Raw genomic sequence first — 27,465 nt, forward strand, 5'->3', positions numbered from 1 at the left:
CTCATTTTCTACCTGGTGGGTAAAGAGAAAAGGAGCACTGGCGAAGGGTTTTGTCTCTGGAAAGAACGAGCTTGAAGGGATTCCGTGTGAGTAACAGATAACGGCCCGGTTTGGACACAGAATTAGTTGGAAGTCGACCTGCTGCCCCTGGTGGTGCGCCTTCAAATCAACCCATTCACATGGAAAAGTTGGGTTTAATCAGTGACGTGTTGGAGCGTGTTGGGTTTTAAAAAGCCACAGGACTGTTCGAGTCTCATTTTCTCCAACAGCATTCCTTTAGAGAACTTGGAGATCTAGCTTTCTCTCTTTTCTCTCTCTAGTTGGAGAGATCTCTCTTTCACACACTCCTTTCTCTCACTTCTCTCTCTCTCACTCCTCCTTTCTCTCTCTAGTTGGAGATATCTCTCACTCCTTTCTCTCTCTAGTTGGAGATCTCTCTCACTCCTCCTTTCTCTCTCTAGTTGGAGCTCTCGCTCACTCCTTTCTCTCTCTAGTTGGAGCTCTCGCTCACTCCTTTCTCTCTCTAGTTGGAGATATCTGTCTCTCCTTTCTCTCTCTAGTTGATCTCTCTCTCACACAAACTCCTTTCTCTCTCTAGTTGGAGATCTCACTCCTTTCTCTCTCTAGTTGGAGATCTCACTCCTTTCTCTCTAGTTGGAGATCTCACTCCTTTCTCTCTCTAGTTGGAGATCTCACTCCTTTCTCTCTCTAGTTGGAGATCTCACTCCTTTCTCTCTCTAGTTGGAGATCTCACTCCTTTCTCTCTCTAGTTGGAGATCTCTCTCCTTTCTCTCTCTAGTTGGAGATCTCTCTCCATTTTTCTCTCTCTAGTTGGAGATCTCTCTCCATTTTTCTCTCTCTAGTTGGAGATCTCTCTCCATTTTTCTCTCTCTAGTTGGAGATCTCTCTCCATTTTTCTCTCTCTAGTTGGAGATCTCTCTCCATTTTTCTCTCTCTAGTTGGAGATCTCTCTCCATTTTTCTCTCTCTAGTTGGAGATCTCTCTCCATTTTTCTCTCTCTAGTTGGAGATCTCTCTCCATTTTTCTCTCTCGAGTTGGAGATCTCTCTCCTTTCTCTATCTAGTTGGAGATCTCTCTCCTTTCTCTATCTAGTTGGAGATCTCTCTCCATTTTTCTCTCTCTAGTTGGAGATCTCTCTCCATTTTTCTCTCTACACTTGGAGAGATCTTTTGCTCTCTCACTCCTTTCTCTCTATCATTTCTCTCTAGCTGGAGATCTCTCTATCTCTCTCCACTTGGAGATCTCTCTCTTTACACTTGGAGAGGTATCTCTCCCTCTCACGCGCGCACACACACCTTTCTCTCTAGTTGGAGATATCTTTCTCTTGCTCTCCACTTGGAGATCTTGCTTTCCACTTGGAGAGATCTCTCGCTCTCTCCCTCACTCACTCCTTTCTCTCTCTCTCTCTCTCTCTCTCTCTCTCTCTCTCTGGGACGCATGGAGAGTGTGAGCGCACATCAGAGCTGCAATTCCCTCTTTACTATAGAGCACATCCTGGGTCTGGAGCGACCTGAACAGAGAACAACTATTTACACTCCTCACCGCCCCTGGACAGGTAGGGTTTACATTATTAATAATAATCATAATATAGATTATCGGCTATATTTCTACTTTAAGGCAAGAAACATGACTAGAATTTACATTTATTATTATTATGAACAGTAGATGTTTCCCAGTCTTTCTCAGTTGATTGCTGATATTCTTACAAGCAGGGGAAAAAAAAAAACTACATTGACTTTTCGGCATTTATGTTCTGTCCTGCTCAGTGAAAGACAAGTTGAACTTGTTGGTAGAAATAACATTACTTCATTCTTGTTAGTCTATCTGTAAGTGGGCGTGGTCAGCATCAAACAGGAAGTTGCCCCCCCCCCCCCAAAAAAAAAAGGAAAATGACATGCTTTTGATTATATATAGTTTGTGTGTGTATGTACAAAATTTGTTATAGATTTATTTTATTTTGACTTCTACAGTATCAACTCAGTACAAACATTTTTCCATTCCCAAACATTAGTTTTCCAGCACAAAATGTTTGGATATCTGTAAAGAAAGTGGCATATCATGTAAGACATCAGTTTTCAGACAAAAAAACAAACAACAGAAATAATAATGAAGGCTGCAAAAAATAAGAAGCAAGTGTAGCTGGTTCTGTAAGATGCTCAGTAAAACCTACAGCTCATTTCCTTATAAAACTGCACTCATTGTACCTGAGACTGCTGTATATTTTTTTTTCAACAAAATGTCTTCACATCAAATATTTGCTTTGTTTACTTTATCTAGAATAGTATCTTCATTATTTTTGAAGGCATCCTTTCTCTACAGCATTTCTTTGCATGTGCCCAAGACTTGCACACTACTGTATATACATGTATGTTCTAAAATGGGCATGACCAATCTAGATCACATATACGGTACATACAGGATATACTACTGTCACAAATAAGCATAAAGTTAGTTCAGATCAAGTACATACAATACTGTGCAAAAGTCTTAGGCACATGTAAAGAAATCCTGTAGACCAAAAATGGCTTAAAAATAATAAAATGAAATGTTTCAACATTAAAAATGCACTGTCAACAGCAGTAAGCTATAATAAATGAAACAAAGTCAATATTTGGTGTGAGACGACCCTTGGCTTTGAAAAAAATAAATAGTAGTCTCAGGTCCAATGAGTGCAGTTTTATGCGGAAGTGAGCTGTAGGTTTTACTGAGCATCTGACAGAACCAGCCACAGTTCTTCTGGACACTTTGACTGTCGGACTCGCTTCTTAATTTTGCACCAAAACCCAGTAGTCTTCATTAGGTTTTATTTTTTAATCTGAAAAGTGGTCTCTTATGTAATATGCTGCTCAGATACTAACATCTTTTTCCTGTAACGTTTAATTTTGTGCTGGAAAACGAATGTTTGGGACTCTACAATGTTTTTGTACTGACTTGATAATGTAGAACTCATAAAATAGAAATGTATAACAAAGTTTGTATGAAAAAAAATCAGGTGCCTAAGACTTTTGCACAGTACTGTATGTGTATATGTATAGTTTGATCATTTTCAGGATGTTTGAAATGACCATATAAATGGTAGGCAGGCCAGGATTCTTTAGTGTATTATAGGAATATTTGTCCTTCACAAGTAAAGTCACCAGGAGGTTGTTTTTGCCTCCATTTGTTCGTTTGTTCCCAACATAACTCAAAGTAGTGAACGAATTTTGATGAAATTTTGAGGAAAGGTGAGCCATGGGCCAAGGAACAATTAATTTAGCTTTTGTTGCAAAACCAGATGTGGATCCAGGAAATTTTTTTTTTTTGTCCGAGTTACGCTGGGAACAAAAAGTAGTGAACGGATTTTGATGAAATTTGGTGTACAGCTTTAGTATTATCCTAAGTTCAAGTGACTTAATTTTGATGTTATGTGGCTTGGTGGAGGCATGGACTTGAACGTTCGAGTCCATACCGCCAGCAAGCCACATATCAACATCAAACTTAAATAGTTAAATAGGCATAATTCAACAAACCAAAAATCTAGTATATTTATATTGTTAAAATATCTATTCCGTTGTCAAGATGGTCTTGAGAAAAAATACTCGTATTATTTCTTTGTCTAATGCACTTTACACATGTTGTGCATTATATATTGTTCCCATTATGCACCGTAACACAACCACATGTGACAAGACTCTCTCATTATTGCCGTTTTTGTTTTTTAGTGCAGTAAATCCAACATAATTCATCCTCATGACTTGGTTGGGTTGGGAGTTAAGTTGACTTGGACATGTTAAAGCAGGAAAACCTGTCAACTCTTGTATGTCTTACTTAAACTCTTCACCAGCATACTTTTAATTTCATCAGATGTGCAACCACCAAAAAGCAACTGCTTCGTAAAGGCAGACGGCTCGTTGAATGTACCTGTAACGGATGAGAGAAAAAGTGAAGCACCGGTGGAGAGCTGCAGGCGTTCACTCAACTGGTGCATCGGACGGAGACCCAGAACTGCCTTCTCCAGCTTACAGGTGACTGATTTATATGGATACTGATGCATACAACATCAGACATTAGACCAGTATCTGATTTAAAGTCTACAGCAGTGTTGTAGTTGTCACTAAACCTCGAGTCTGAGTCCAGTCTCAAGTCCCGTCTCGAGTCCCCAGTGTTCAAGTCTGAGTTAAGTCCACTGTTGATCCAAGTTGAGTCCAACACAAATGACACGGCTGCCACACATGCACACTCTCTAAAACACATTGATAGCTTTGAGTAGTGTTAAGATGTATGTCCCATACCATAGCCTATAATAAATTTAAAAAAAAAAAGATCTCTTCTATCAGGAATATTTAGGAGACAGCTGGTGGCACTAATGTTAAGCATCCATGTCAAAAACATAACACTCTAATGTGCTTTATTGTAACAAATGCACTTGTGTGCATTTCAAAAATTTAACCATGTTACACAAACATGATGCGTCTCAAAAACAAAAGCTTTGATTCTGACACCATGGAACTACATTGTAGGGAACATGGATTTGGTTTGTTGTGCTGTTGGCACTTGTGTGCATTTCAAAATGTCGATATAAATATCTTATGTCAAATTATGATGGCATGTTCCAAAAAAAAAGAAAAAATGAGTCCTTGTCTCCAATTTACAAGTCCGAATGCAGTTAATGCACGGGTCCGAGTCATCAGTGCTAGAGTCCAAGTCAAGTCACGAGTCCTTAAAATTAGGGCATGAGTCGGGCTCGAGTGTGAGTCCTGGAATCAAGTACTACGAGCCTGGTCTACAGTATGTTCTGATCAGAGGTGGACAGTAACGAAGTACATTACTTAAGTACAATACTCAAGTAACACTTTTTGAGTCTCTGTACTTTACTTGAGTTTTTTTTTTTTTGGAAACTTATGACTTCACATCTGAAAGGCAAATATCATACTTTTCACTCCACTATGTTTCTGTCAAGGTCCTCGTTACCTGTTACTATGAAGTGGCTTTGAAAGTGGATGGGTTTTTTTTTTCTTTTTTTTCTTTTTTTTCTTTTTTCTAAAACGTGATAGGCTGTCTCAGTGTCACCTGTGAAAAAAACAATCAGTAATCACTAGGGTCACGTCCATAGACTGGGTAAAATCAAGATCAATGATTTCTCAGCAGCCTTATTTGAACATGATCAGTTGATGGCAGAATGGAAGGAGGTGGTTCTTCTGGGTAATGCACACACCCATGGTTATACCTGGAACCCATGTTTCAGTTTTCTGAAAAGAATAAAGATTCATTTTGTTCTAAATGTTTGCTTTGTTTGCTGAAAATGAACCATGTCATGGCCTACAAAAACTCACCATCCAATCCGCAGAAGCATCTTGAGGCAGGGTTCTCCACGAGGGGTTTTAGAGGTGTGGGACGCCCCCCTTTCTGTGATTCCCGCCCCGTTTAATTTCTGCTGCCCCTTTACAAAAGGAAGCATACCTGCCAACCTGTACGCATCTTGCGTAGCCACTACGAATTTTTACCTCATTGTATGACTATGTTTTCACATTAAAAAGTACACATATCGTCCAGGCGGCACGGTGGTGTAGTGGTTAGCGCTGTCGCCTCACAGCAAGAAGGTCCTGGGTTCGAGCCCCGGGGCCGGTGAGGGCCTTTCTGTGTGGAGTTTGCATGTTCTCCCCGTGTCCGCGTGGGTTTCCTCCGGGTGCTCCGGTTTCCCCCACAGTCCAAAGACATGCAGGTTAGGTTAACTGGTGACTCTAAATTGACCGTAGGTGTGAATGTGAGTGTGAATGGTTGTCTGTGTCTATGTGTCAGCCCTGTGATGACCTGCCGACTTGTCCAGGGTGTACCCCGCCTTTCGCCCGTAGTCAGCTGGGATAGGCTCCAGCTTGCCTGCGACCCTGTAGAAGGATAAAGCGGCTAGAAATGATGAGATGAGATGAGACATATTGTCCAAACTCGCATTTCAGTCAAGTTCTCGCTGAAGTTGATACCGCTGATCTGTGAGAAAACTCAAAGCCAGAATGGAACGCTTTGCCCAATCCCCCCCGCCCTTCTTCCAGAGCATGTGGCTCTGCCCTCTTCAGCTCCTCCCCTTCCTCCTTCGCGTCTCTGACTTGAGTGCAGCGGTGCAGCCACGTGGCTAGAGCGAGTTGGGGATTGAAACGTCGGTTAGAGACGTCGTTTTTATATTTGTAACAGAAACGGTTGTGTTTCACGTGTACTCAGGAGCTTCCTAGCCGTTATTTTGTACATTTACAACACCAACAGTACAGGCTAGTTCTTCATTTAACTTCGAAGCCGTCACTTGAGGTTGCATATTCGATGCGGTAACCAACGAAACCGGATTACAATTCCTCTCGCGCTCTCATTGAATCACTATGATAAGTACCACTTTATTGATGTGCTCAACAAAACGTAGCATGTTGTATATCTTAAGGGCAGTCGGTAACTTCTGTCAATGGTAGCCTAGAATGTTTGCAGATGACGTGAAGTCGAAAATTGGTCATCCCTCTTATGAAAAAACCTGTGTGGTACTGCAGTATCGAATGCTTTTTTTATACAGTATTACTGCAGTAAATGCAATATTTCAAATGCAATAGTTTGCACATGAAAAAGGCATACTACAAAATACTGCAGTGTACTGTATAATGCAATGTACTTCCAACATGTTAAAAAATGCAAAAGTCTAAACCTATTGCATGGGAAATTTGTGCATACTATGTTTTGTGTTGAAAGTGCCTTTTTTGCATACTGTATTAATTTAATGTGTTATTTATTTTGAAAGAGTGGCTCTGGTTTAATTTCATTTCATTTGCACATGTATTTAATGTTTGTTGTGCTTTTCAAAATGGAAGGAAGTTCCCAAGAGCCATCAATAACAGTTTCCCAAAGTCTATCAATAGGAATGTTTTACAAAACTGGACTATGTTCCCAAGGTCAATCAATAAAACTGGATTGAAAGTGTGTTTTTGGTCTGCTGGTTGTGGTCTGTGGGGGCGCATGCGCGCCGGGTTGGGGTGAGGTTGACGCGAGGGGGGGTACTCATGAAATTGTAAAATTGTACTCATAAAATTTTTTCAAGGTTGGCAGGTATAAGGAAGAGACGTCCCTTTTGTTTTCTTTGTGACAGATAGCCTTTCTCTGTTGGAGTACCGACAACGCGACAACACCCGAGTGTGAAACTCATTTACCAGCAATTAGTTTAGTCAGTCTGACGATTATAGTCTAAGAAAAGCGTTTCACACTTCGGCGTTTTTGACACATTGTTCTTGCGCTGGGAGATAACACGCCTTTATAATAACGTGTGAATCGACACCAAGTTCGAGATAACTGATTGTTATTGTCGGCAGAGAAATAAAGGATAAAAACAAAAAGTTCAAAGTTGGTGTGGCAAGCATGATATTGCCTATAAAACCGTGAGGATATAACCTGGCTATCAGTGTTACTGTAGCTCTTGAAGTGCATACACTCTGTCGAAATGTCTCTCGAGCGATTCGGTTTTACGCGTAAGCGTTCCACTGTCGACATCGAAAACATCAATCCAAATTGATTTTGTATTGGTCCAATTGATTCCTCTATTCTAAATGATTACTATTTGAGAGTATTTTATGCAAATGACATATGTAAATTTATGCAAATTTGTTTCAAGGTCATCCGATTGACCCCCACCCCCCCTATATTTTCAATCCGTGGAGAACCCTGTGAGGTATATAAATGTTTCTTTCCAAGAGAAAGCTTGCAATGAAGTTGTCTGTGCTTTTAGAGCTAGCGATTAAGTTGCAATAGCTATGCAGTCTGGTTAGTCAAATGACTTTCCCGCCAATGATTTGCCCGCCAAGTTGCCATCGCCTTGTCCACGGCTAACGTTAACACATAGCTAGTTAACTTGGACACTGTTGGTTAGCATGTAAAAATGGAGTTACGCTAACATGAATAACATTAACTTATCTGAAGTGCTTTCAGGAATATCTCATCTCATCTCATTATCTCTAGCCGCTTTATCCTTCTACAGGGTCGCAGGCAAGCTGGAGCCTATCCCAGCTGACTACGGGCGAAAGGCGGGGTACACCCTGGACAAGTCGCCAGGTCATCACAGGGCTGACACATAGACACAGACAACCATTCACACTCACATTCACACCTACGGTCAATTTAGAGTCACCAGTTAACCTAACCTGCATGTCTTTGGACTGTGGGGGAAACCGGAGCACCCGGAGGAAACCCACGCGGACACGGGGAGAACATGCAAACTCCACACAGAAAGGCCCTCGCCAGCCCCGAGGCTCGAACCCAGGACCTTCTTGCTGTGAGGCGACAGCGCTAACCACTACACCACCGTGCCGCCGCTTTCAGGAATATGTTTTAGTATAATCTTGCCAAATAAACACTGTAGAAATCTTTCTTTTCTAGTAGCATTAGCTACCCAATATGATTTCGAGTTTGAAAAGAGTTTGCTAGCGTGTCAGGTGGAGCGTCACTGACTCGCTAGCTTAATGTTAAACCACCATGATGGCACAGCATGCGTTCATTTTGTGAATTCACATTTCTGTCTTTGGTAACGGCATTAGGTTTTGTAAGCGTTGTGGCAATAATACAACGATGCGCTGACAGAAAATGTACTTTTAATACTTAAGTATTTTTAAAAGCAAGTACTTCAGTACTTTTAAGTAAAAATTTGACTGGACAATTTTCACTTGTATTGGAGTAACATTTGACCAGTGGGATCTGTACTTTGACTTAAGTAATGAAGTTGGGTACTTTGTCCACCTCTGGTTCTGATGTTATTCCTTCTCACTCTCGGCTACTGAAAACACAATCTCCAGCTTTCTGCAAGGAAAGAGACCCTGTTAGGTGTAAAATAAATTCCACACACCCTCAGTACAGATTTATTTTATGAACATATTCCAGCTAGTTGACAGTGTGGTGGTGCAGTGGTTAGCACTGTTTAGTTTAATTTAATGGCTTAATCACAAATTTACAATAAAATACTGAGAAACTGGCGGCACGGTGGCGTAATGGTTAGTGCTGTCGCCTCACAGCAAGAAGGTCCTGGGTTCGAGCCCCATGGCCGGCGAGGGCCTTTCTGTGCGGAGTTTGCATGTTCTCCCCGTGTCCGCGTGGGTTTCCTCCGGGTGCTCCGGTTTCCCCCACAGTCCAAAGACATGCAGGTTAGGTTAACTGGTGACTCTAAATTGACCGTAGGTGTGAATGTGTGTGAGAATGGTTGTCTGTGTCAGCCCTGTGATGACCTGGCGACTTGTCCAGGGTGTACCCCGCCTTTCGCCCGTAGTCAGCTGGGATAGGCTCCAGCTTGCCTGCGACCCTGTAGAACAGGATAAAGCGGCTAGAGATAATGAGATGAGATGAGATACTGAGAAACTATGATACCAAAAATAATGTACATCTAAGAAAGAAAAACTAAATAGAGGAGTGTGATGGGGAAAGGAACAGAACTTTCATCCCAATTGCGACCTAACCCCTACTTATTAAAAGGAGAAGATCTACAGAAATCCTATTAGGAGATAGGAAAATATATACATATGTATAATTAAGGTAAGTTACCACACTGAGAAGGTGTAAGAAGGCACCAGTGTGCAGTAGGTTATACGTTCTCATTCTCAGTGTTGCACTTACAAATAGAAAAACTGGCTATATGGTGTCTATATTTATTTAAATATATGATATGTCTGATTAATTTCTAGCCTGGAGGACTGTACGTGTCTCGCTTCGATACATAAATCTTAATTAGCCTGGTCTTAAGCAAACTAAGTGATTTAATACTAGATGACAATGAGTTCCATAGTTCTGCAGTTGTAATAAAGTACGAATTCCTATAGTAATCCTGTTTGTGTAAATAAATGAAGTTGTAATTGTTGGGGTCATGATTACGTGTTCTATAACGTGGCTTGAACGTATTTAAGTAATTCTTAATGTCAGTAGAAATAAGGCCCTTTCTGGAGTTTAAAAAAAATAAATCAGATATTTCCCTACAATGTTCTAGAGGCAATAGATCAAGTTTAGTCAGTCTCTCATTAATACATAGATTTAGACACTGCTTAAAAGCGGAGCTCCCATCTGTTTCTGGGTTGTGGAATAGCCAGCCTTTTTTTTTTTTTTTTTTAATTGCTTTACCGGCTAACACTGGCCACTAGGCGGTGTGTAGGACTGGTAATTACTAACACTGGCCACTAGGACGGCGTATTAGTAATTACCAGTCATACACGCTGTTTAGTGTAATTACCAACACTGGCCACTAGGCGGCGTGTAGGACTGGTAATTACTAACACTGGCCACTAGGCGGCGTGTAGGACGGCGTGTTAGTAAATACCAGTCATACACGCCGCCTAGTGTAATTACCAACACTGGCCACGAGGCGGCGTGTAGGACTGGTAATTACTAACACTGGCCACTAGGCGGCGTGTAGGACGGCGTGTTAGTAAATACCAGTCATACACGCCGCCTAGTGTAATTACCAACACTGGCCACGAGGCGGGCGTGTAGGACTGGTAATTACCAACACTGGCCACTAGGTGGCATGTATGGCTGTAATTACCAACACTGGCCACTAGGCGGCGTGTAGGACTGAAGGGGCGGCACGGTGGTGTAGTGGTTAGCACGGTCGCCTCACAGCAAGTAGTTTTCGGGTTTTAACCCAGCGGCCGGCGAGGGCCTTTCTGTGCGGAGTTTGCATGTTCTCCCCATGTCTGTGTGGGTTTCCTCCGGGTGCTCCGGTTTCCCCCACAGTCCAAAGACGTGCGGCCTTGGGCTGAAGTGCCCTTGAGTAAGGTACCGAACCCCTGGCTGCTCCACAGGCGCTCTGGTGTGGCTGCCCACTGCTCTGTGTGTGCGCACGTGTGTTCACTGCTTCAGATGGGTTAAATGCAGAGGATGAATTTCACTGTACTTGAAGTGCGCATGTGACAAAGGTTTCTTCTTAATTGCTAACACTGTCCATTAGCCGGGCGTGTAGGACTGGTAATTGCTAACACTGGCCACTAGGCGGCGTGTAGGACTGGTAATTGCTAACACTGGCCACTAGGCGGCGTATAGAATAGAATGCGTTTATTGTCACTATACCCATGTACAATGAGATTAAAAGCAACTCCAATAACAGTGCAAACAGCGTATAGAAAAGAAAAAAAATGAGGGTGTAAGGTGCACAGTCCTGAGGCGTATGTGTTGTGTTTCACATTATGGAGTGAGGTATTGCACATTTATAAATTATTGCACGAAGAGAGTTACATTATAAAATTAGTATTGCACAGGGGGGTTAGACTATAAAGTCAGAGCATATTCGAGTTCAGGGTGGTTATGGCTTTTGGAAAGAAGCTGTGTAGGACTGGTAGTTGCTAACACTGGCCACTAGGCGGCGTGTAGGACTGGTAGTTGCTAACACTGTAATATTGGATATATATTAAATATTTGTCCACATATACGTCATTGTCAGGTGTCCACATACTTTTGGTCATATAATGTACATGCAAGACATGATCATAAACAGAAGCACTTCAGTTTGTAATCAGATCGCGGCGCTCAGATTTACTCACACTCCAAGCGAATGAATATTAACGAGCACCTGAAAAAACTGGTTAGTTAATTTTAATAACAAGAAGGTGGAGTCTCACAGCAAGTCAGAAAAGATGCTGAAATAATTTATTTAAAATATATAGACATGATTTTTTTATAGAGTTAAAACCATGAGTTGTATTTCTGAAATCCTCAGGAATAACACAAAAAAGTGAGAGATTTGTGTATAATTTTAAATTTCTCAATTCTGAACTCCGCCCACTTCAACTGAACCGCTTTAAACTTGGGTTGGTTTTTTTTTTTTTTTTGCTCAGTGCTCCGCTTTTCCTCACAGACCTTCTGTCATATTTTAACAACAATGTGATTAAATCCTGACACTGTACTAGATTTTATATTGAAGTTTTTTCTCGAACCGGTCTCTCTGAAGCCCGGAGCCCTATTCAGATGGGATTAGTTTCCCATGTCATTGTCAGCGGAGTATCTCTGAGGTTTTTGGTCACTTCCTGCTCCAATTCCACTGTGAAATTTTTTTAAACAGTGGAATAAAATGAGATTTGACTGACTGGGGAGGTGTTCTGGTATTTCAGGGCGAATCACTCGGGATGAAGTAGGGCTGCGTACCTAAACGTAACATCAGGTACAGGTACCGGTACAGAGGTTTAGGTACAGGTCCGGACCTGTACCTGAACAATTTGACAAATTCTTCTGAACTTCTTTAATAATGACGGAAACATTAATAAACTGTTGACAACTTGTCAGTATCTTTATTCAAAGAAAACCGAACATAACTAGGTTTCCTACCTCACTTCTCAGTCACCCTCTCAGTCTCACACTATAGTTAACTTGGGACAAAAAGTCATAAGTTGTCTCACAGCGAGAAGTGACTACACTAGAGTACTACAGACTACGCGCAGTCCGCGTCCTTTAACTTGCGCAGCAAAATTACACAAAGCAGCAAAGACTGCCAATGCCAGCAAAGGAAAAATGGCTGACCTGATTTTGATTCTTTTTGACCAATCAGAACGCTGGATCAGCCAAGCTCTCGCAATGTCTCGTGAGACTGTGGCGAGAGGATCTCAAATCAAAGATGGCTCTGATTTCAAGTTTCAGTGCGGCATTTTATGTCTTTTCCAGTGCTAAATTTTCGTCTTTGTGGTAGGATTTATGCATCTTCAGTCACAAAATAAGCAGATACTTGGTGTAAATTTATATCGGTACAGTACCGGTACGTCATGATCCGGTATTTTGGACCTGTACCGAATCAATTTTCACGGTACAGTACCGGTACGCAGCCCTAGGATGAAGTGACACGGTGATGGTTTTGTTCATGTGCCGGTGAAGCTGCATCACTTTTTAAACCCGCAGTGCCTTTTTACATTTCTCGAAAATAAAGCCAGTGTACGTGTGTTTGAAGACTTCACAGCATTTTGTTGTCTCGAATGTAAAAGCTTTATAACTTCAGTAAGTTTAAAATCCAGCAGCTGAATTAAATCTCTGTAAAGCTCCTGGACGTGCGAAAGCCAGAGAATATTTAAAAGGCGTGACACCTCAGATGACTGAATAGCAGCAGTGATTTTACTGAAGAGAGAAAAAAAACAGATCACTTTGGCCACAAGTCTGAAAAAGCAACTCGAACAAAATTGTCCAGTAAAGTGTCGTTTACGAATGATGATAAAGAACTCAAAACGCTCTGGGATGCAAATTATTCACGCCAAAATTATCCAGTGTGGATTTACAGTGTTTGTTCCTGAGTTCATTCATTCATCTCATTATCTCTAGCTGTTCCTGAGTTAAATAAATAAAACAAGTATGAAATAAATATTATTAAATATGAGTCAAAATTGTAAAGGGGGGGAGAAATATTTTTATAAAAAAAAAATGTATACAATTTTATTATATATTTTGTTTTTATAAAAATGATAGATAAAATTATATTTTGTCAATTTTTATTATATTTTTATTAAAAAAATTATAATAAATTATAATAAGTCAGTCATCATCTTTAATCAAAATATATTTATTTAATCATTTATGCAGAGTTGCTATATATAATCATATAACTGAATACAGAATTTGAAGTTAATTGGCTGGGGGGGGTGTTTTGATTTGAAAGGTGGGGGGGTGTTTTGATTTGAAAGGTTGGGGGGGATTCTGTGCTGAGGGTTTCAGCAGGCAGGGGGCAGAGTTTTGAATTCAAAGGTAGTGGTGGTGATGCTGGGGGGACCAAAGTACAGGCACAAATCCTCTAAAAGGCTTAAGTTTTTCAGATTCCCTTCCTTGAGGTCTATCTGCTGTACTCAGGTCTCTCTTACAAAAAAAAATCTTGATCTCAGTTAAATGATCTGATTAAATAAAGGTTGTATATAAAAGAGGGAATAACGTGGAGGAAAGTTCATCCCTCAAATACACTTCCACAGACTTGGCAAGGAGCACTGAAGATATTCTGGAGACTCATGGTGGCGTCACGATTAAGACGCTTCATTTTGGTTTTAATTTGTCACCCATCTCACACCTTACTGCTCGATTCTGTCATTTGTAATTCATTCACCTCTTCACGTTCTACATGCCGTTCCCGCTCCCTGCCCTCTCACCTGGGGCAGCCGTTCCCGCTCCCTGCCCTCTCACCTGGGGCAGCCGTTCCCGCTCCCTGCCCTCTCACCTGGGGCAGCCGTTCCCGCTCCCTGCCCTCTCACCTGGGGCAGCTGTTCGAATGTAAAAGCTTTATAACTTCAGTAAGTTTAAAATCCAGCAGCTGAATTAAATCTCTGTAAAGCTCCTGGACGTGCGAAAGCCAGAGAATATTTAAAAGGTGTGACGCCTCAGATGACTGAATAGCAGCAGTGATTTTACTGAAGAGAGAAAAAAAACAGATCACTTTGGCCACAAGTCTGAAAAAGCAACTCGAGCAAAATTGTCCAGTAAAGTGTCGTTTACGAATGATGATAAATAAAGAACTCAAAACGCTCTGGGATGCAAATTATTTACGCCAAAATTATCCAGTGTGGATTTACAGTGTTTGTTCCTGAGTTAAATAAATAAAACAAGTATGAAATAAATATTAATTAAATATGAGTCAAAATTGTAAAGGGGGGGAGAAATATATTTTTATTAAAAATATATATACAATTTTATTATATCTTTTGTTTTTATAAAAATGATAGATAAAATTATATTTTGGCAAATTTTATTATATTTTTATAAAACATTTATAATAATTATATAATACAAAAAGCCTGTCATCTATTGTTTGGGTGGGTGACCATTCTCATAGCAGCAACACTGATAAGCCAGTGGATCTGTCACTGGTAGGAGTGGGATCAGTGTGGTCCTCTGATGGACCCTTTCCATTGATGGATGTGGTAAAGAGGGGTCAGAAATTATACAGCAATAAATGGGCTACATCTCATCTCATTATCTGTAGCCGCTTTATCCTGTTCTACAGGGTCACAGGCGAGCTGGAGCCTATCCCAGCTGACTACGGGCGAAAGGCGGGGTACACCCTGGACAAGTCGCCAGGTCATCACAGGGCTGACACATAGACACAGACAACCAGTCACACTCACATTCACACCTACGGTCAATTTAGAGTCACCAGTTAACCTAACCTGCATGTCTTTGGACTGTGGGGGAAACCAGAGCACCCGGAGGAAACCCACGCGGATACGGGGAGAACATGCAAACTCCGCACAGAAAGGCCCTCGCCGGCCACGGGGCTCGAACCCAGGACCTTCTTGCTGTGAGGCGACAGCGCTAACCACTATACCACCGTGCCGCCCTGTATTTAAAACGTATTATGCAAATGTAATATAAAACATGATAAAAACTGAAGCATCATCTTTAATCAAAATATATTTATTTAATCATATTTAATAAAAATATATTTACTGATAAAATCATCTAAATATTTACAAATGATAATCAATTTACAAGTAGTAAAATAAATATTTACAAATAATAAAAATCAAAATGTCTTTACAAATAAAATAAAAAAATCAGAATATATTTACAGGTGTTTAAAATAAGGAACTGAATCAAAATATATCCAATTTATTGACTATATTATCCAATAAGCTGGATATATACCGTATGTGCACCGAGATCAGTGATTAAAATCATCATTTAAAATATAAAGCAGATGTGGGCCAGATGTGCTGAGAGATTAGCTGGAGACGGTCATCAGAGTTGAGATGAGTCTCCAGCAGCAGTGGTGTGGACTCCTACAGCACACCTATGGACCCGTTCTCCCCGATCCGGTAGGAAACTTCGTAGGGGTCGACCCACACTGTTAGCTCATTCGGTAAAAGGGCGCGAACCTGCTCCGTGCTGAGACCACTGGTGTAAGCAGCCTTCCCTATTAGCGGGTCCATCCTGCGATTGATTCTGATGCATCGATATCCCGAACCTCTGAATGGTGCATCAGGGAACCAGTGGTGCTCATAATGCTCTGGAATCAAAGAAAAAATACTTTTTTAAAACTCTGTTCAACTTGCATATCGTTTTAAGAATGGATTTGTTATTAGAATATCATGGCTATCATTCACTTGGGATGAGGCTCTCGAGAAAGGCAGCATTTCTGGGCAGTGTTAATGCTCCCGAGATAAAAATCTATCCGACTGAAAATATAAAGCCTGTTTGTTTGATTTCAGCAGTCTTTTAAGATTTATCTATGGTATGAGACGATCCTAATAAAATCTTGGCCGAACACTAAAACAGACTGTGCGATAACATGTTCTTTGTGTCCGATTATATGATGACGATCCTCGAACGATAATCTGAAAGCTGCTACGCTCGGCATTCAATGCCATCCTCCCTCACAGACTGGTGTCCGAACTGACAGACCTGGGACTCTCTCACTTCATCTGCGTCTGGATTAAGGACTTCCTGTGTGATCACTCCCAGAGAGTGAGAGTAGGCCCCCACATCTCCTCAGCCCTCAGTACTGGCCCCCCACAGGGCTGTGTGCTGAGCCCCCTACTCTTCACCCACGAGTGCACCCTGCCCACTCCAGTAACAGCATTATCAAATTCGCAGGTGACCCCACCAAAGTGGGGCTCATCCTTTTTTGGGGGGGGACACGAGTCTGCTTATCGGGATGAGGTTGAGCAGCTGTCTGGGCGGTGCAGAGACAACAACCTGGTCCTCAATACCACCAAAACGCCCCATGACACCCTGATTTAAAAAGTCTAGCACGTCAGGACTTTTTTTGTATTTTCTCCCCTAGCATAGTAACAAACAACTCTTGCGATGTGTTTCCTTAACACTCCTTCTGTAGCCATGATTAACGGTTTCTTGACCCTCTTCCCTGACACCATGCAAGGATATGAACGATGATTGATCAGGGTCAAACTTGTAGTGTTGCCAGTCTCCAGACCAAGACATGGCAAGAAGTTATGGCACTAGGATTGCCTAATCATGAAAGATAAAAGTATAATGTAGTCTGATCCTGGCATTAAATCTAGGTCTTTATACATCACTGACTTTAACTGAATGTCACACTAATAAGCGTTCCCTTTTTCTCATACCAGAGCAAGGGGTGGGTATAATTGTAAAGGTACTTGTTTATTTCAGTGAAAATGAAAAATAAGTAGATTGAATAAAGACTAAATGTGATGTGGATACTTTTGTCAGAAGTCATGGGTGTGTAATGTGGTGTTTAACCTCACCTCCTAACGCCTCTACCAGAGAGCGGCTGAAGTTTTGGAGCTGTTTTTCGGACAGAAGTCCTCTTCCTCTCAATAATCCGGTGATGAAGTTCACCGCTGTGGTCACCTCGACTTTCATGTCGAAATATTTTCGTAAACTGCAAAATATCATGCAATATGTTTTACTTTTCAAAGTACAGATTTTATGTTAAAATGAACCATCTTTAAGTTAGCTTTTAGTCCTCTGGCCTGAGCAGTAGGTCGGCACGTTTCCTTTGTTCATAATAGAAAAAGAAAACGACTATTAAACACAACTCACCTTCTCCAAACTTGTCAAAGCTAACTCAGGAGGACTTCAACACTGTTTTCTGATTGTAGTCAGAACAATCCACCCAATACAAACATAAAATGAATCAACTTTCTTTTGATTTAACCTTCACTCCAACAGCACAGAAGCTCAAGTGTCTGTATTCTAAATAGATGCAGAATTTAGGAATTGAATACGGAAAAAGTTAATTGGCTGGGGGGGGGTAGTTTTGATTTGAAAATTGGGGGGGGGCAACAAAGTACAGGTACAAATCCTCCAAAAGGCTTAAGTTTTTCAGATTCTCCTCCCTGAGGTCTATCTGCTGTACTCAGGTCTCTCTTATTCTAAATAGATGCAGAGTATCTATCTATCTGTCTGTCTGTCTGTCTGTCTGTCTGTACAGCTAACTGAATACAGAATTTGAAGTTAATTGGCTGGGGGGGGTGTTTTGATTTGAAAGGTGGGGGGGTGTTTTGATTTGAAAGGTGGGGGGGGATTCTGTGCTGAGGGTTTCAGCAGGCAGGGGGCAGAGTTTTGAATTCAAAGGTAGTGGTGGTGATGCTGGGGGGACCAAAGTACAGGCACAAATCCTCTAAAAGGCTTAAGTTTTTCAGACTCCCTTCCCTGAGGTCTATCTGCTGTACTCAGGTCTCTCTTACAAAAAAAAATCTTGATCTCAGTTAAATGATCTGATTAAATAAAGGTTGTATATAAAAGAGGGAATAACGTGGAGGAAAGTTCATCCCTCAAATACACTTCCACAGACTTGGCAAGGAGCACTGAAGATATTCTGGAGACTCATGGTGGCGTCACGATTAAGACACTTCATTTTGGTTTTAATTTGTCACCCATCTCACACCTTACTGCTCGATTCTGTCATTTGCAATTCATTCACCTCTTCACGTTCTACATGCCGTTCCCGCTCCCTGCCCTCTCACCTGGGGCAGCCGTTCCCGCTCCCTGCCCTCTCACCTGGGGCAGCCGTTCCCGCTCCCTGCCCTCTCACCTGGGGCAGCTGTTCCCGTTCCCTGCCCTCTCACCTGGGGCAGCTGTTTGAATGTAAAAGCTTTATAACTTCAGTAAGTTTAAAATCCAGCAGCTGAATTAAACCTCTGTAAAGCTCCTGGACGTGTGAAAGCCAGAGAATATTTAAAAGGCGTGACGCCTCAGATGACTGAATAGCAGCAGTGATTTTACTGAAGAGAGAAAAAAAACATCACTTTGGCCACAAGTCTGAAAAAGCAACTCGAGCAAAATTGTCCAGTAAAGTGTCGTTTACGATTGATGATGATGATGATGATGAATAAAGAACTCAAAACACTCTGGGATGCAAATTATTCACGCCAAAATTATCCAGTGTGGATTTACAGTGTTTGTTCCTGAGTTAAATAAATAAAACAAGTATGAAATAAATATTAATTAAATATGAGTCAAAATTGTAAAGGGGGGGAGAAATATATTTTTATTAAAAATATATATACAATTTTATTATATCTTTTGTTTTTATAAAAATGATAGATAAAATTATATTTTGGCAAATTTTATTATATTTTTATAAAACATTTATAATAATTATATAATACAAAAAGCCTGTCATCTATTGTTTGGGTGGGTGACCATTCTCATAGCAGCAACACTGATAAGGCAGTGGATCTGTCACTGGTAGGAGTGGGATCAGTGTGGTCCTCTGATGGACCCTTTCCATTGATGGATGTGGTAAAGAGGGGTCAGAAATTATACAGCAATAAATGGGCTACATCTCATCTCATTATCTGTAGCCGCTTTATCCTGTTCTACAGGGTCACAGGCGAGCTGGAGCCTATCCCAGCTGACTACGGGCGAAAGGCGGGGTACACCCTGGACAAGTCGCCAAGTCATCACAGGGCTGACACATAGACACAGACAACCATTCACACTCGCATTCACACCTACGGTCAATTTAGAGTCACCAGTTAACCTAACCTGCATGTCTTTGGACTGTGGGGGAAACCGGAGCACCCGGAGGAAACCCACGCGGACACGGGGAGAACATGCAAACTCCACACAGAAAGGCCCTCGCCGGCCCCGGGGCTCGAACCCAGGACCTTCTTGCTGTGAGGCGACAGCGCAAACCACTATACCACCGTGCCGCCCTGTGTTTAAAACGTATTATGCAAATGTAATATAAAACATGATGATAACTGAAGCTTCATCTTTAATCAAAATATATTTATTTAATCATATTTAATAAAAATATATTTACTGATAAAATCATCTAAATATTTACAAATGATAATCAATTTACAAGTAGTAAAATAAATATTTACAAATAATAAAAATCAAAATGTCTTTACAAATAAAATAAAAAAATCAGAATATATTTACAGGTGTTTAAAATAAGGAACTGAATCAAAATATATCCAATTTATTGACTATATTATCCAATAAGTTGGATATATACCGTATGTGCACCGAGATCAGTGATTAAAATCATCATTTAAAATATAAAGCAGATGTGGGCCAGATGTGCTGAGAGATTAGCTGGAGACGGTCATCAGAGTTGAGATGAGTCTCCAGCAGCAGTGGTGTGGACTCCTACAGCACACCTATGGACCCGTTCTCCCCGATCCGGTAGGACACTTCGTAGGGGTCGACCCACACTGTTAGCTCATTCGGTAAGAGGGCGCGAACCTGCTCCGTGCTGAGACCACTGGTGTAAGCAGCCTTCCCTATTAGCGGGTCCATCCTGCGATTGATTCTGATGCATCGATATCCCGAACCTCTGAATGGTGCATCAGGGAACCAGTGGTGCTCATAATGCTCTGGAATCAAAGAAAAAATACTTTTTAAAACTCTGTTCAACTTGCATATCGTTTTAAGAATGGATTTATTAGAATATCATGGCTATCATTCACTTGGGACGAGGCTCTCAAGAAAGGCAGCATTTCTGGGCAGTGTTAATGCTCCCGAGATAAAAATCTATCCGACTGAAAATATAAAGCTTGTTTGTTTGATTTCAGCAGTCTTTTAAGATTTATCTATGGTATGAGACGATCCTAATAAAATCTTGGCCGAACACTAAAACAGACTGTGCGATAACATGTTCTTTGTGTCCGATTATATGATGACGATCCTCGAACGATAATCTGAAAGCTGCTACGCTCGACATTCAATGCCATCCTCCCTCACAGACTGGTGTCCGAACTGACAGACCTGGGACTCTCTCACTTCATCTGCGTCTGGATTAAGGACTTCCTGTGTGATCACTCCCAGAGAGTGAGATTAGGCCCCGACATCTCCTCAGCCCTCAGTACTGGCCCCCCACAGGGCTGTGTGCTGAGCCCCCTACTCTTCACCCACGAGTGCACCCTGCCCACTCCAGTAACAGCATTATCAAATTCGCAGGTGACCCCACCAAAGTGGGGCTCATCCTTTTTTTGGGGGGGGGGGACACGAGTCTGCTTATCGGGATGAGGTTGAGCAGCTGTCTGGGCGGTGCAGAGACAACAACCTGGTCCTCAACACCACCAAAACGCCCCATGACACCCTGATTTAAAAAGTCTAGCACGTCAGGACTTTTTTTTTGTATTTTCTCACCTAGCATAGTAACAAACAACTCTTGCGATGTGTTTCCTTAACATTCCTTCTGTAGCCATGATTGACGGTTTCTTGACCCTCTTCCCTGACACCATGCAAGGATATGAACGATGATTGGTCAGGGTCAAACTTGTAGTGTTGCCAGTCTCCAGACCAAGACATGGCAAGAAGTTATGGCACTAGGATTGCCTAATCATGAAAGATAAAAGTATAATGTAGTCTGATCCTGGTATTAAATCTAGGTCTTTATACATCACTGACTTTAACTGAATGTCACACTAATAAGTGTTCCCTTTTTCTCATACCAGAGCAAGGGGTCGGTATAATTGTAAAGGTACTTGTTTATTTCAGTGAAAATGAAAAATAAGTAGATTGAATAAAGACTAAATGTGATGTGGATACTTTTGTCAGAAGTCATGGGTGTGTAATGTGGTGTTTAACCTCACCTCCTAACGCCTCTACCAGAGAGCGGCTGAAGTTTTGGAGCTGTTTTTCGGACAGAAGTCCTCTTCCTCTCAATAATCCGGTGATGAAGTTCACCGCTGTGGTCACCTCGACTTTCATGTCGAAATATTTTCGTAAACTGCAAAATATCATGCGATACGTTTTACTTTTCAAAGTACAGCTTTTATGTTAAAATGAACCATCTTTAAGTTAGCTTTTAGTCCTCTGGCCTGAGCAGTAGGTCGGCACGTTTCCTTTGTTCATAATAGAAAAAGAAAACGACTATTAAACACAACTCACCTTCTCCAAACTTGTCAAAGCTAACTCAGGAGGACTTCAACACTGTTTTCTGATTGTAGTCAGAACAATCCACCCAATACAAACATAAAATGAATCAACTTTCTTTTGATTTAACCTTCACTCCAACAGCACAGAAGCTCAAGTGTCTGTATTCTAAATAGATGCAGAATTTAGGAATTGAATACGGAAAAAGTTAATTGGCTGGGGGGGGTAGTTTTGATTTGAAAATTGTGTGTGTGTGGGGGGGGCAGCGACAAAGTACAGGTACAAATCCTCCAAAAGGCTTAAGTTTTTCAGATTCCCCTCCCTGAGGTCTATCTGCTGTCCTCAGGTCTCTCTTATTCTAAATAGATGCAGAGTTGCTATATATAATCATATAACTGAATACAGAATTTGAAGTTAATTGGCTGGTGGGGGGGGGTGTTTTGATTTGAAAGGTTGGGGGGGGATTCTGTGCTGAGGGTTTCAGCAGGCAGGGGGCAGAGTTTTGAATTCAAAGGTAGTGGTGGTGATGCTGGGGGGACCAAAGTACAGGCACAAATCCTCTAAAAGGCTTAAGTTTTTCAGACTCCCTTCCCTGAGGTCTATCTGCTGTACTCAGGTCTCTCTTACAAAAAAAAATCTTGATCTCAGTTAAATGACCTGATTAAATAAAGGTTGCAAAGAAAAGAGGGAATAACGTGGAGGAAAGTTCATCCCTCAAATACACTTCCACAGACTTGGCAAGGAGCACTGAAGATATTCTGGAGACTCATGGTGGCGTCACGATTAAGACACTTCATTTTGGTTTTAATTTGTCACCCATCTCACACCTTACTGCTCGATTCTGTCATTTGTAATTCATTCACCTCTTCACGTTCTACATGCCGTTCCCGCTCCCTGCCCTCTCACTTGGGGCAGCCATTCCCGCTCCCTGCCCTCTCACCTGGGGCAGCCGTTCCCGCTCCCTGCCCTCTCACCTGGGGCAGCCGTTCCCGCTCCCTGCCCTCTCACCTGGGGCAGCCGTTCCCGCTCCCTGCCCTCTCACCTGGGGCAGCCGTTCCCGCTGAGTTACAAACACAAGAAATTATTTCCAAATAAAAATACTTTCATGAAAAGTGTTCTACTGTATAAAGTGTTCTATTTTCACTTCATTCTCAGTCGTGTCTTAACAGCATTTATTGGTCGTAAGCTGCATGAATATTGTGACAGTGAATTCAGTGACCAATAAATACTGTTAAGACACGACTGTGAGAATGAAGTGAAAATGGCAAATAACATGAGAAAATAATCCTGTTTCAACAACTGTCCAAAAGAGAAAGGAAGTATTGTACAGCCTTTGTGTTGGTATAATAGTGAGATCATGTTGGAATCGATTCCACGAAATCGAGACTGACGACTCGATTTTGTGAAATAACTATCAGTTACGCCTGCGTTTTCCTTAATTTACATTTACCCTGATTTTGTTTCTTTTCATTATGATTCCAGATTGAGATACTTGAGAGTGTGTTTCAAGTCAACTCATACCCTGGGATAGATGTCCGAGAGGAGCTTGCTCAGAAACTGCATCTCGATGAAGATCGAATACAGGTATGGCAATGGATTTTCCAATGTATGGAAGGTTTAGATTAATCTTCACTTACCAATCGATGGCACGGTGGTGTAGTGGTTAGCGCTGTCACCTCACAGCAAGAAGGTTCCGGGTTCGAGCCCCGTGGCCGGCGAGGGCCTTTCTGTGTGGAGTTTGCATGTTCTCCCCGTGTCCGCGTGGGTTTCCTCTGGGTGCTCCGGTTTCCCCCACAGTCCAAAGACATGCAGGTTAGGTTAACTGGTGACTCTAAATTGACCGTGAGTGTGAATGGTTGTTTGTCTCTGTGTCAGCCCTGCTATAACCTGGCAACTTGTCCAGGGTGTACCCCACCTCTTGCCCATAGTCAGCTAGGATTGGCTCCAGCTTGCCCGCGACCCTGCAACAGGATAAGTGGCTACAGATGATGGATGGATGGATTACCGATTGATCAATTGATTAATTAGTGTAGACAGAAGTAGAAGAGTTAGGGCACTCTTAGGACAAAATGAAGGCATCTCCATTTCTGAATGGAGAATTGAAGACCCAGTATTTGCCTTTACAGTTGCCTCAAACCACTTTCATATCCTCTGAACAGCTTTTGTAGTAAACGTGCCTTTCCTCTGCCATGGGGGATGCAAACTTTTGCACTGAGTGGATAAATGGGAACATTTAAGTTATTCCATGAAATAGGGTATTAGGCAGAAAAAGAAATTTACCAGTCAAAAATAATATTTTATATAATCCTGATAAGCGCCGCAGGTGCGAAGACGAGCGCCGCAGGCGTGAAGTCCCTCTAGGGGGGTCTGGGGGCATGCCCCCCCAGAAAATTTTTGAAATTTAGACTTCATTTCCTGCATTCTAGGACATTTTCAGGGTGAAATGGCGTGTAATTTTTGATCAGAAATATTGCATATTTTTACTTTGTATTTTTTTCAGTTTCACTCCTGAATGTATCAGATGTATGTATGGTGTCTGATTTGGTAACAAAAGTGAAAAGAAAATAAACAACAATGAATTGTATATAATCTTTTGATCTAGTTACAGTATTTAATAAAAAAAAAATAACCCAACAGTATTCTATTTTACCATACCCCAATGAAACCCCCTTGTTAATCAATGTATCACACATACCTTTTCTGTCTTTTTGTGGAAAAACGAATCAGTTTTTGTCACATTCAATTTGGGGCGTTTGTTGGGATTCATCTTGATCCAGAAGAGTGAGTCAGCAAAAAAAATGCGGTTCTCCCGCCAAGAAAGAGGAAACTACAACGCAGGGTGTTTGGCAATTTTCGACCAATCAGAATTCGCGATTTATTCAGTCCGCATGTTACAAGATTCAGTGCGGGCCAAAATGGCGGAAACGATGAAATATTCTGATTTTTCATTTCAAGTTTTCAGTATTTTTCGTATTAAACTGTGTTTCTTACGATTTGTAAATGATGGCGGAACCACACACGGACTGGCCATCGGGAGTAGCGGGAGTTTTCCCAGTGGGCCGGTGGTTCAGTGTGGGCCAGCGGAGAAAAAAAAAAAACAGTTGCGCGCTGGCCTTTAATATGATAAGCAATGTTAACAGTTTCTTTAACAAACTGTTAACATTGCTTATCATATTAAAGGCCAGCGCGCAACTGTAATAAGCAATGTTAACAGTTTGTTAAAGAAACTGTTAACATTGCTTATCATATTAAAGGCCAGCGCGCAACTGTTTTTTTTTTTTTTTTTCTCCGCCGGCCCACGCTGAACCACCAGCCCACCGGGAAAACTCCCGCTACTCCCGATGGCCAGTCCGTGTGTGGGCGGAACATAACTGGATTTATCGGATGACATGTGGGAGTATTCATGTGCGAAAATTTTCAGCATTATCGTCCGTTTCAGTATCCGTCTGTGTGTATACTTGCCCGTTGAAATCGGCAATCGCCCGTCAAATTTACGGGTGGACGGGTCTCTGCCTAATACCTTACCATGAAATCAAGTTGTACATGAGCTGATAGCCGACGAGGCGCATAGCACTGAGTTGGCTATAAGCCATGTGCGACGAGATTGAGTGGAATAACTGTTTTTATTCTATGCACATTCACTGGATTTTGAGAAACCAAGCATTTTTACTTTTATTTTTTGCAAATTCGATAAATAAAACCTTTGTACAAAACATCCGACAAAATCATTTCTTCTTAGAATGTAAACAAACCGGCGAAATGACTAGAGCAATTTGTGAAAAATGCTATAATAAAAATAATTCTTGAATTTAAAAAAAAAAAAGATGCATTCTTACCATCAAAAAATTTTATTCCATATTTTGTTGCTTTTTTTGTGTGTATTATTTTTGGGGTTTTGTTTTCTAACCGAGTTTGTATTTCATCCTTGGTTGGTTCAGCAACACGCTCCACTAGTTTCTTCTTTTTTTTGGTGGTTGGCAAACCAACTTAAAGGTGCCTTACCACCACCGACTGGGCTGTAGTGTGGAACAGGAGATGTTGGGAGGGGGAAAAAAAAAAATATATATATATATATATATATATATATATATATATATATATATATATATATATATATATATGAGTGATTCCACGCTTATGGGTACTGAAATGGGGACATTAACTTATTTTTAAAAATTCACCTAAAACCATTTTTTTTTTTACCATCAGGTCACAAAACATGTAATCTTTAATGAATGATATGTTAAAAGATAACTTTAATTTTCTGAGGTGTAATAAAAACATATTTATATGCCAAAGTCAGAACGTAACAGAAGTGTTGTGGACATATATATTCTCAATTTTAACAATGTAGAATTACTTTTTGAAGCATAGGAAGGTGAGGTTTTAGCAAATATAATTAATAAACATGTGTAGTAGAATAAACATACACATTCTTTCAATAAGATTAACATGGTATATAGCTAGATTGGGCGGCACGGTGGTGTAGTGGTTAGCGCTGTCGCCTCACAGCAAGAAGGTCCGGGTTCGAGCCCCGTGGCCGGCAAGGGCCTTTCTGTGTGGAGTTTGCATGTTCTCCCCGTGTCCGCGTGGGTTTCCTCCGGGTGCTCCGGTTTCCCCCACAGTCCAAAGACATGCAGGTTAGGTTAACTGGTGACTCTAAATTGACCGTAGGTGTGAATGTGGGTGTGAATGTGGGTGTGAATGGTTGTCTGTGTCTATGTGTCAGCCCTGTGATGACCTGGCGACTTGTCCAGGGTGTACCCCGCCTTTCGCCCGTAGTCAGCTGGGATAGGCTCCAGCTTGCCTGCGACCCTGTAGAACAGGATAAAGCGGCTACAGATAATGAGATGAGATGACTAGATTGTAATTAATTTGTAACAGACACGAGATGGACAATCGTAACAGAAGTAATGTAACAGACATCATTTTGGAACTCATAGGCTTGACTTTGGCATATAAATATGTTTTTATTACATCTCAGAAAATTAAAGTTATCTTTTAACATATCATTCATTAAAGATTACATGTTTTGTGACCTGATGGTAAAAAAAGAAATGGTTTTAGGTGAATAAGTTCATGTCCCCATTTCAGTACCCATAAGCGTGGAATCACTCATATATAATTTTTTTTTTAGCTATTTCTGTTTCTTTTAAATACCTGATAACAAAGTGATTGATGTATCTGACTTGATGCGTGCCGCCATTTTGTTTTTCTCTGCTCACGGTACATGAGCTGATATCCTAGTAGTAGAGTAGCCAATCAAAGCGTGCGATTTGCTCATATCCAATGAATGTGGATAGAATAATAATATAGTTTATGGATATTGAAGCCTTATTATCAAACAATTTGAATATTTATATGTTGACTTCATTTATCTGTTAATTAATGACCTTTACAGACTAGCAAGTGGTGCATTTTATATATCATAAATCTTGATTGCTGTAGATCTGGATGGATGGAAATGAATTTAGTAATTTTTCCTTTCTGCTGTCAGATCTGGTTCCAGAACAGGAGAGCAAAACTGAAGCGCTCGCATCGAGAGAACCAGTTCCTCATGGTGAAAAAAGTCATCAATGGACTCAAGCAGTGATTGTAAAGTTCAGATTTCTGTTTCTTGTCGTATTGTAATGTATGATGCTACGACTTATTTTGATGGTGCAAATCAATAATTTATGCCTTTTAATGGTTTAGTTA

At 41.1% G+C, this 27,465-nt stretch overlaps 3 protein-coding genes across 3 annotated transcripts; 1 reads left to right on the forward strand and 2 right to left on the reverse strand.

The window, feature by feature from the left end:
- On the forward strand, positions 1 to 27,465 carry hesx1 (HESX homeobox 1). The gene is made up of 4 exons (XM_060910603.1): positions 1 to 1,576; positions 3,865 to 4,025; positions 23,251 to 23,352; positions 27,266 to 27,465. The coding sequence occupies exons 1-4, from the start codon at positions 1,459 to 1,461 to the stop codon at positions 27,359 to 27,361; spliced, it is 477 nt and encodes a 158-aa protein (XP_060766586.1). The 5' UTR covers positions 1 to 1,458; the 3' UTR covers positions 27,362 to 27,465.
- Positions 15,732 to 17,295, reverse strand: LOC132873968 (protein BTG1-like). The gene is made up of 2 exons (XM_060909803.1): positions 17,178 to 17,295; positions 15,732 to 15,958 (listed from the first exon to the last, which is right to left on the reverse strand). Exons 1-2 carry the CDS (start codon positions 17,293 to 17,295, stop codon positions 15,732 to 15,734), a joined length of 345 nt encoding a protein of 114 aa, XP_060765786.1.
- LOC132874426 (protein BTG1-like) lies at positions 19,838 to 22,198 on the reverse strand. Its single transcript, XM_060910604.1, has 2 exons — positions 21,486 to 22,198; positions 19,838 to 20,264 (listed from the first exon to the last, which is right to left on the reverse strand). The coding sequence occupies exons 1-2, from the start codon at positions 21,634 to 21,636 to the stop codon at positions 20,038 to 20,040; spliced, it is 378 nt and encodes a 125-aa protein (XP_060766587.1). The 5' UTR covers positions 21,637 to 22,198; the 3' UTR covers positions 19,838 to 20,037.

Source organism: Neoarius graeffei, chromosome 26 (genome assembly GCF_027579695.1).
Source record: "Neoarius graeffei isolate fNeoGra1 chromosome 26, fNeoGra1.pri, whole genome shotgun sequence".
In the NCBI taxonomy this organism is placed as follows: Eukaryota; Metazoa; Chordata; class Actinopteri; order Siluriformes; family Ariidae; genus Neoarius; species Neoarius graeffei.